The 10,426-nt window shown below is 41.4% G+C and overlaps 1 protein-coding gene across 4 annotated transcripts in view; it reads left to right on the top strand.

Moving 5' to 3' along the window:
- LOC105445170 (aldehyde dehydrogenase family 3 member A2) overlaps positions 1-8,976 on the top strand; it is a 33,112-nt gene extending 24,136 nt beyond the window's left edge. For 3 of the 4 annotated variants that reach the window (XM_030992974.1, XM_030992975.1, XM_030992977.1), the window contains 7 exons: positions 1,067-1,193; positions 2,527-2,597; positions 4,403-4,518; positions 5,057-5,192; positions 5,634-5,772; positions 6,528-6,557; positions 8,210-8,976. In XM_030992974.1, the coding sequence (XP_030848834.1) occupies positions 1,067-1,193; positions 2,527-2,597; positions 4,403-4,518; positions 5,057-5,192; positions 5,634-5,772; positions 6,528-6,557; positions 8,210-8,254 (664 nt within the window). In that variant the 3' untranslated portion in view covers positions 8,255-8,976. The remainder of the gene's footprint in view (positions 1-1,066; positions 1,194-2,526; positions 2,598-4,402; positions 4,519-5,056; positions 5,193-5,633; positions 5,773-6,527; positions 6,558-8,209) is intronic. The other variant, XM_030992976.1, reaches the window with a different exon arrangement.
- The last annotated feature ends 1,450 nt before the right edge of the window (positions 8,977-10,426 follow it).

The raw sequence follows: 10,426 nt of genomic DNA on the forward strand, positions 1-10,426 counted from the left end.
GGGGATGCAGGCGGTGGTGGTAGTGTCTTTGGTGAAGATGGTTGGTGATGGTGGGGATGCAGACGGTGGTGGTAGTGTCTTTGGTGAAGATGGTTGGTAATGGTGATGGTGGGGATGCAGACGGTGGTGGTAGTGTCTTTGGTGAAGATGGTTGGTAATGGTGATGGTGGGGATGCAGACGGTGGTGGTAGTGTCATTGGTGAAGATGGTTTGTGATGGTGATGGTGGGGATGCAGGCGGTGATGGTAGTGTCTTTGGTGAAGATGGTTGGTGATGGTGATGGTGGGGATGCAGGCGGTGGTGGTAGTGTCTTTGGTGAAGATGGTTGGTGATGGTGGGGATGCAGACGGTGGTGGTAGTGTCTTTGGTGAAGATGGTTGGTAATGGTGATGGTGGGGATGCAGACGGTGGTGGTAGTGTCTTTGGTGAAGATGGTTGGTAATGGTGATGGTGGGGATGCAGACGGTGGTGGTAGTGTCATTGGTGAAGATGGTTTGTGATGGTGATGGTGGGGATGCAGACGGTGGTGGTAGTGTCTTTGGTGAAGATGGTTGGTAATGGTGATGGTGGGGATGCAGACGGTGGTGGTAGTGTCATTGGTGAAGATGGTTTGTGATGGTGATGGTGGGGATGCAGGCGGTGGTGGTAGTGTCATTGGTGAAGATGGTTTGTGATGTTGGTGATGATGTTTATTATTGAAGTGGTAATGAAGGTTGTGATTATGGTGTGGTGATGCTGGTGGAGATGTTGGTGGTGATGGTGGTGGTGGTGATGGTGGTAGTGGTGGTAATTGTAGTGGATTATTGTGATGGTGGTGGTACATGTACATGTAAGTGATCGTGATAGCGGTGATGATTATGAGATTTTGGTGATGGTGGCAAATTGGCAATGTTGGTCGTGATGGCGATGCTGGTGGTGGTTGTGGTGGCATTGGTCATCATGATGGTGCTGCTGGTGACAGAAGGTTAGTGATGGTCATGCCGATGTGATACTTTGACTATCTCTGTATTGATCTCATACTCTCTCTCTCTATATATATCTCTTTCTCTCTCTTTCACCCAATTAGGAGGATAGCTGCCCTAATGGACGGTCAGAATGTAGTGATTGGGGGTCAGACTGATGAATCTGATCTCTACATTGCTCCTACTGTCATCTTGAATGCTAGCGAAACTGCCAAGTGCATGACGGAAGAGGTAAGCATTGGAGAGGGAGGGGGAAGAGAGAGAGATGGGGAGGGGGCTAGGGGTGGAATGGGAAGAGGTAAGCATTGGAGAGGGAGGGGGAAGAGAGAGAGATGGGGAGGGGGCTAGGGGTGGAATGGGAAGAGGTAAGCATTGGAGAGGGAGGGGGAAGAGAGAGAGATGGGGAGGGGGCTAGGGGTGGAATGGGAAGAGGTAAGCATTGGAGAGGTAGGGGGAAGAGAGAGAGATGGGGAGGGGGCTAGGGGTGGAATGGGAAGAGGTAAGCATTGGAGAGGGAGGGGGAAGAGAGAGAGATGGGGAGGGGGCTAGGGGTGGAATGGGAAGAGGTAAGCATTGGAGAGGGAGGGGGAGAGAGAGAGAGATGGGGAGGGGGCTAGGGGTGGAATGGGAAGAGGTAAGCATTGGAGAGGGAGGGGGAAGAGAGAGAGAGATGGGGAGGGGGCTAGGGGTGGAATGGGAAGAGGTAAGCATTGGAGAGGGAGGGGGAGAGAGAGAGATGGGGAGGGGGCTAGGGGTGGAATGGGAAGAGGTAAGCATTGGAGAGGGAGGGGAAGAGAGAGAGATGGGGAGGGGGCTAGGGGTGGAATGGGAAGAGGTAAGCATTGGAGAGGGAGGGGGAGAGAGAGAGATGGGGAGGGGGCTAGGGGTGGAATGGGAAGAGGTAAGCATTGGAGAGGGAGGGAGAGAGAGAGAGATGGGGAGGGGGCTAGGGGTGGAATGGGAAGAGGTAAGCATTGGAGAGGGAGGGGGAGAGAGAGAGATGGGGAGGGGGTAGGGGTGGAATGGGAAGAGGTAATCACTGGAGAGTGAGAGGGGAGAGAGAGAGATGGGGAGGGGGCTAGGGGTGGAATGGGAAGAGGTAAGCGTTGGAGAGGGAGGGGAGAGAGAGGGAGAGAGAGATGGGGAGGGGGTTAGGGTGGAATGGGAAGAGGTAAGCCCTGGAAAGGGAGGGAGAGAGAGAGAGAGAGAGAGAGAGAGAGAGAGATGAGGAGGGGGCTAGGGGTGGAATGGGAAGGCAAAGAGAAAGATAGATGAGTGATTTATTTTGTACTCCTGCTGTCATCTTGAATCCTGGCGAAACTGCCCAGTGCAGGACAGAGGAAGTAAGCTAGAGAGAGGGGGGAGAGAGAGAGAGGAGGGGTGGGGGAGAAGAAAGGGAGATAGAAAGGGGGAGAGAGGAAGAGAAGGAGGAGAAGGAATTTTAAAAGTAATTAGCTTCTTTATTTGCAAGCTTTTACTTTTGAAGATGTGTGTTTTTCATTCTCATAGTACATTCCCTTTGTATTTGCAAAAAATTGTAATGCACATTTCTTTTTTCTTTCAGATCTTCGGTCCAATCCTACCTATCTTCAATTTAGACACAGTTGACCAAGCCATTGACTTCATAAATGACAGGTACAATGTAGGCAAGAATTGCACACCCATAGTCCATTGAGAGGGATAGTTGTGACACACATACACCATAGCCGCCAACCATTCCTATTTCGTAGGAATGATTCCTATTTTGGTGCTCAAGCTATTGTTTTGAACCCTAGATTCCTCTCTTTTTCTGAAGTATGCTCTGGAAAAGTATAAAAAAAAGACTGTATTCCTAATTTTTCTGTGATAGATTCCTAATTTGTTGCTGTGAAAGGGTAGCACAGTCACAGGTCAAACCTAACCACTGTGTAACTGCACGGAAATTATTTTAATTACGCAGGATTGGTCCCTGAAGTGACCTAACCAAGACATCGCTAAATTTCGTGGCGAGCATTCGTATATCCCGGGTCCTGAGAGGTGCTTTTATTTGTGTTAATTTGTTGTTGTCTGTTACGCAATTCACCTATTACATACAGTTGTCTGATGTCATCTGTATTAAGCTTTCTGGTTTCTAGTTATACATTATTGGCCAGGTTTGTGATTTATAATTATTTGCTACTTTGATACACAGTCCTCAATAAGGGTGTAACTGGTTTACCGTATTTGCCGGCGATACTGTAAGGCCGCACCTCCGATTTTTACATTTAAAAAAAAAAAAAAAAAAAAAAAACTTTTGGAGGCGGGATATGAACCCACGCGTACAAATGTAGATTGCGACCCGAACCACTGCCTTAGACCGCTCGGCCATCCCAACTTCTCTTGCAGCTTTCTCTTGTGTATTGCGCTATAGCTTGGCTCGCGCGAGCTGAGAGGATTGAGGTTGCTTTAGCTATGGCAAAAACTTAAATCTAGATCTACCAGTAGAGTTTGGTTGGTAAGTTATGAATTTAATTTATGAGATTGACAAAACTTTGCCCTTCATTTAAAAATATAACACATAATTGTCTGTAAGACATGTGTTATTCTGGACAGTTATTCTAGAAATTTCCATCGCCTTTCATTGTTGTCCCATATGTACAAATTTTTTTCATGGTTTTGACTTGCGATTTTTTATATTTTTTTACTCTTTGTAACATTCTGAATAAAGAATATCCAGGAATAAACTTAACTAGACGCTCCTAATTTCATGTGCAAATAATGTAGTGCCAAATTGGCAACGGTTAGCAAGTTCTGGGGCAGGTTCCTTTACGCCGGCGAATACGGTACTAACGTATTCAAATTGTATACATACTATTTAAACAAAGGTTGTTCTTAACAACCTGATAGCTTGCCCAAGGTTTGTCAGACATAGCAACAAGGAATGTGTTTAGACTGGATTACAAGTATTGTAGTTCATTCATTTATAACAGGTTTATGGAATAACTCAGCACGAGTTCCCAACGAAAGAAACATCCACAAATTTGAATATGTTAGTAAATCGGTGTATTAAAACATATAGTTTGAGAGAATTCAAAAGTGTATAGGTTGACAGTAAGAATCTTTATTGTTTATCTTGACAGGGATAAACCATTGGCCTTGTATCCGTTCTCTAACAATCATAAGACTGTACAAAGGTTTGCTAATGTAATAGTGTATTGGTTGATAGTAAGAATCTTTATTGTTTATCTTGACAGGGATAAACCATTGGCCTTGTATCCGTTCTCTAACAATCATAAGACTGTACAAAGGTTTGCTAATGTAATAGTGTATTGGTTGATAGTAAGAATCTTTATTGTTTATCTTGACAGGGATAAACCATTGGCCTTGTATCCGTTCTCTAACAATCTTAAGACTGTACAAAGGTTTGCTAATGTAATAGTGTATGGGTTGACAGTAAGAATCTTTATTGTTTATGTTGACAGGGATAAACCATTGGCCTTGTATGCCTTCTCTAACAACCTGAAGACCGTACAAAGGTTTGCTGATGAGACATCAAGTGGAGCTTTCCTTGGAAATGATGTCATTATACATGCTGCAAGTGAGTCATGTATAGAATTAATTATTTTCTCTCTTTTATTGATCCTTTTCATTTCAAATTAAACATTTTATAGTATCAACATAAATTATTTACAATTTCATTACCTTAGACTCAATTTCAACCACGACAACGATCATTGAATATTTTAAAATCAGATAGCTTTCTAATATGTTCATTTGAACCAAATTCATGACCCCTTACCAAAAATTTGTAATACCTTTTAGTCTACTCAAGGAAATAGAGATTATAACTAGGTCTGGTGCCTAATGACATGGTAATACTGCAATGGAATGAAAATATGATTTATCAACAAGGCGTGGAAGAGCATTGGTCTCGTATCCAGGAGGATATGCCCTTTGATGAGGCATTAATCCTCATTACCAAGTCCCTCAAATATGACTTGAATCCGTTGGTACTTACAATCATACACATACTTCTTTGTAGTCTGGTAAAATAAACAAACGAACAATAAGAAACAAACAAATATATGCACTATAGAATTTACAACAACATCTGTGCTTCTTTGTCTTTGTCTCAGTTGACTCAATGCCGTTTGGTGGAGTAGGCGGATCAGGTCAAGGGTCATACCACGGCAAGTTCTCATTCGAAGTCTTCTCTCACAAGAAACCTGTGCTCATTGACAAACACATGTGGCTCACCGAAAAGGCACAAGGGTAAGTATTAAATGTGAACAGACTGCTATGTTCATTCAGTGATTACTTCACACTGTGAAAATCAAACAGTGTTCATTAACACACCTGAAAAATCAAACAGTATTGATGACCACACTTGAAATGTATATGTGAAGCCACAGGGCTTCATATTTCATAATGTACACTATAACACAGAGTTAAAGCCCTCAAGGCTCATTGCTCTAAAAAGGCTATGTCTGGCTTATAGAAAAAGCTTTGCTGTTTAGCTAACATAAAGCCTCACCAAGATGCCTTTATGCCATGAATAATAGAGTTATATCATCAGAAAGATCTCCCTAGATGCGTCTTTTTGTTACATCACATGTTAGCTAAGCTACCCAATTCCTTTCAAGGTGTAATTTGATAACGAGTTGTTTCATCCTCTTTCCTCTCTCTCCGCCTTGTCTCCGGTCTCCATGACAGCATGCGGTACCCTCCCTACACTCCTCGCAAGACCCAGATAACCCAGTTCTTCTTGAAGAAGAGTCCAAAGAGAAAAGGATTCTTTTATACCTTCCTCAAGCTTACTCTCATCGGATTTCTTCTTGCTGTTGTCTGCAAGGTATGTAAGACTCTTTTATCCTCTCCTTCATTTCCTCTCTTGGCCAATGTATGTTGTCTCTCTCTCTCTCTCTCTCTCTCTCTCTCTCTCTCTCTTGCTCTCTCTCTCTCTCTCTCTCTCTCCCATTTTATATGTCTTCTAATTACTGTCCTCAAACTCTCTTGCATTGGTTTACTATTGGATTTAGTATTCAAGGTAGGTAAAAAAAAATTCTGCTTTCTCTCTCTCTCTCTCTATCATTCAGCCTCTGTATGTCCTGTATTACAGGGTGTGTGTGCGCACTCTTTTCTCTTCTCTTTTCTTCGACGTCCACCCCTTTTTTTTCTCTCTCTTTCCCTCCTTCTCTCTCTCTCCCTCCCTCCTCTCTCCCTCTCCCTCCCTCCTTCTCTCTCCGTTCCTCCCTCCCTCCTTCTCCCTCCCTCCCTCCCACCTTCTCTCTCTCTCTCCCTCCTCTCTTGCGTTATTATGAAACTCATAAACAAGCTGTTCTAAGAAAAAAAGGTCATTAGGCTGAGGGGGAAAGGAATTTACAAATATCTCATGTATTCTATTGTTTTAACTGATATGACCTTGAACACGACCTTGGAGATCCTAGGATTTGTTGAAATGAAAATTCATATTTGGACTGAAAATTCTCCCAAAGGGTACAGTCATGCGACTATTCAACACATGCGAGGTTGCTTGCGCGAGGTTGACTTTGCTTAATGTTTGTAATACCCGGTAGTTCCTTTTTTTCCTATTCTACTACATCATAGGAAAGAAGAAGATTGGCAGTGGTCTTCAGGGTAGGTGTAATCATCCCTGGCCCTTTCTTCCAGTCTGTATGTTCTTTGACCCTTTCTTCTATTCTCTTCATCTCCTCCCTTCATTTTCTCTCCCTATCTCTCTCTCTCTATCTCTCTCTTTCTTTCCCCATCTATTTCCCCTACTATCTATCTGTCTCTCTCTCCCTCTCTCCCCCTCTCCCTCCCTCTCTCTCTGGCCCTACGTGTTATCGGTGTCTGTGATATGGTGTAATATTGAAGCCCCCCCCCCCCCCCCCCCCCCCCTAAAAAAAAAAAAAAAAAAAAATCACTTCTAAATGATCATGAAGTGCCTTAAAAAAGTAAAAATCTTTGAGTGACCGGTTTTACCATACTTATTTTCCCTACCTGACTGTAGTGTTATAAACACGTTGGGAAATAGGTTTTTGAAATTTCAAATTCCTATCATAAATATCTTGATAATGCATGACCTAAAGCCAGGATATTGCGTAGAATCTGAGGCAAAGATACTCAATCCCTTTAATACCTTCTTCAAATTTACTCTTGGTATCTTATTGGCTGAAGTCTTCAAGATATATGAAGTACATGTACATGTTTCTCCTGTATCATGTACATGTATCATTTACTTTTTTGCCATCCTTGTTTTTGGCGTGTGTTGTCCCTCTCTCTTTCAATTTCTGTCTTTTTTTGTTTTATTTTTGTCTCTCTTCTTTCTTTCTCCCTCATTCTTTAGAAATCTTACAAGACTTTCAAGTACATTTGTATATTTCCCTCTATGTACATGACCCCCTTACCCTCTCTCTCTCTCTGGTTTTACATCATCTATTCTTATGATGATTGCTTCCCACTCAAGCTCCTAGATCAACTAAATCAGTTAATGTCTAACTTAAATCTAATCTAACCCTAACCTCTGTCCTGACATACAACCCATCAAATAGCTTCAGGGCCCCCTCAGGCGTCCAAATATGATGTAATATGGGTTGAATTAACAAGTACCTTTAGTATAACACATTTTTAATGAATATATGTAGAAGAAAATATATCATATAACTATAGGTTGATGCTCTTAAATCACTTATGTTACACTTGTGCCCTTAAAATCAGATTGTGGGTCTGTGAGACATGTTTGGCCATCAAAGCTCAGACCCACAATGTATCATTGTATTTTGATACTGAAATAGAGATTTACAGTGACTGTTTAAAACAGTCCTCTTGAATGTCTAGAGTTGCTGGTCCTTTGGGCCCATTTGGAGCAACGTCAGGGCCATGTGGTCTTCTGTGGGTCTTAACCTATACTGTATTGCTTATAGAGTGGTGAAGTGTGGGGTCATCAAAAATCTAAAAATAGATTTTTATGATGTCACAGCTTCGGTACTCTATAGTAGGTCTACTACACCAAACAAACATTTTCAGCTAAATACTTGTTCTGAAATGCATGAAAACACTGGTGAGCCCATAAAACATAACAATTTTACTTAATTATAAATTTTACTTTGGAATAAAAATATTTTTAAAGGTGAACACCATTTCCCTATTGGAGCCATTTGTATACCTAGCTACCGGTATATATCTCTGACAGAAATAAAGCCTGAAACGCATTTCTCTGTAGCACATGTGTATGCAGTTATCGTCTATCAATCTATCTCTCTGTGTTTCTGTCTATTTGTTTGCAGGCATTCGGTGTTGAGAAGTATCTTCCCAGTGCCTTGAAACAGTGATGTCATGATGAGATCAGAAGACGGACCAAACCAGAGACCAAAGACAACTATCGATTTAGACTCAAATTCATAATAATAAAAGTTCTGTTTTTTAAATAATAAATATAGCGCTTTTCAGGACCGCAGGCCCTCTCAAAGCGCTTTATAGATATATATATCATAGTCTACAGTTATTCATTTGTAGCGCTTCTTTAGGGCAGAATGATAGTGTAGTGCATGTACTAGTCACATTGTCACCTAAAGTCTAGCTGTAAGTGCCATATAAAACAGAAATTATGTTTAACAATTGAACAAATCATCTGTGTGTGCCATATTGTGTTTTTCATGGGATAGATATACCACAGGCTTCAATATTATTTGACTGTTTCCAGTGCAAGAATAATCTGTACCAGTGTTAAAAGGGTTGTCATGGAGCTAATCAAGACTGGAAAATGATCATTTTACTAAGTCATTGTGTTGCACAAAGCAATCCTTCTGTCAATTGGTGCCTGTTGATTTGTGCAAAATTGCATGTCTCTTTCATATACAGCTATTCTTTATGTGATAGTGTTACTGTTGCATTACTGTTTACCAATGAAGTTTAATTCTAGAGCATGCAATCATTTGGGTACCTGTATCTAGTAAACATGATGATAATTAATTGTTTGTTTGTATTACCTGACTGCCAAGAAAGCATGTGTGTGATTGTAAGCAAGCAACCAGGGGACTGATGGCTTAAAGTCCTCTCATACCCTTTTCACATCTACCAAATATTGCTTAACCCCGGGAAATAGGTGGGGCTAAGGGGGCTCTTAGCCCCACCAATTCCTTCCTTAGCCCCACCAATTACCCGGGGTAATTTTAGCCGGCTTTCTGTTCACATTACGTTTTGCCAAAGTGGGCTAACCCCACAAATAGTACGGGACTATCTGGCCCTGCAAAATAGCAGGGTTAGCCGGGCAATTGCGGGGTTAGCCGGGCAATTGTGGTGCTAAGCTGCGTAGTGTGAATCCGAACCGGGCTAAGGAGAAGCGGGGCTAAGCAACAGCCAATCACAGACAGCGTGGTCGTGTGGTCGTGAATTTGCATTTATCGCGCGCTATATGCATGCAGTTCACGTTACGCATGCATGCTCTCTGTATTGACGTTTAGTCTTTTACGAGGCAGAGGTCATTATGAAAAAATCTTTATTATAAAATTGATTTAAAAAAATAGTGAAAGAACATGTAGCTCATAATTTTTTATTGCATTTATCATTATCAGTCATATTTACGTAGGTAAATTTATCAAGTGAATTGGATGAAAAATGGGTAATTGATTTGTATCGGTAAAATAATAAAGGGAAAACGCTTTGCGCAAGGCTGGATAACACAACACGAGCGAGCTAAAATTATTACGTACCGTACTGTATATTGTTGGTCTTTTTACCACAAGCAAAGAGTTCGTTGACCGATATTGATTATAGTTCAATTGTTGCATTGATTGTCTCCTGATTTTAATTGTATTTACACCGGAATGATCGGAATTGAATTTATATTTATATTGAATTTAGCGCGCGGGTTTTTCCCCTTCATTTAGTCGAAAGGCGCATGCGCGGTAGCAAAAGCATTAATATTCATGAGCTATCGAATAGTCCGGGGCTAAGGCGAACGTAGTGTGAATCGCGTGAAATTTCTTAACCCCGGCTAAGCACATAGTCCGGGGTTAAGAAAATAGATGTGAACAGCAAAAAAAATAGTATGGGGTTAAGGATAGTATGGGGTTAAGGATAGTCCGGGGTTAAGAAAAATAGATGTGAAAAGGGTATCAGTGGGACTTTGTAATGAGGATTAATGCCTTACCAAAGGGCACTAGCACATTGACTTGTTTTCAAACCTGGGACTGTCCGACTACGAGACCACTGCTCTGCGACTGAGCCACAGTGGCTTTTTAAGTTAAGAGTAATTAACTTAAATTATGAGTACTTTGTTTTTTATCCAATCATGCTGATAATTATGACTTGATTCATCCATTATAAATTAATGTAATTTTTTAAAGACTAAATGCATGAACTAAAATCGTGTCATCATATTAATCTAGTAGTTTTTTTTTTGGACTAAATTCATGTTATGATCACTTAGTTACTTCAATAGAGAAATGTTGTTGAACAGAGTGGTATATATCAAAGATCTAAAAGAAACCTGCTTTAAATGA

Source organism: Strongylocentrotus purpuratus, unplaced genomic scaffold, assembly GCF_000002235.5.
Source record: "Strongylocentrotus purpuratus isolate Spur 01 unplaced genomic scaffold, Spur_5.0 spur5_scaffold_20, whole genome shotgun sequence".
Taxonomy (NCBI): domain Eukaryota; kingdom Metazoa; phylum Echinodermata; class Echinoidea; order Camarodonta; family Strongylocentrotidae; genus Strongylocentrotus; species Strongylocentrotus purpuratus.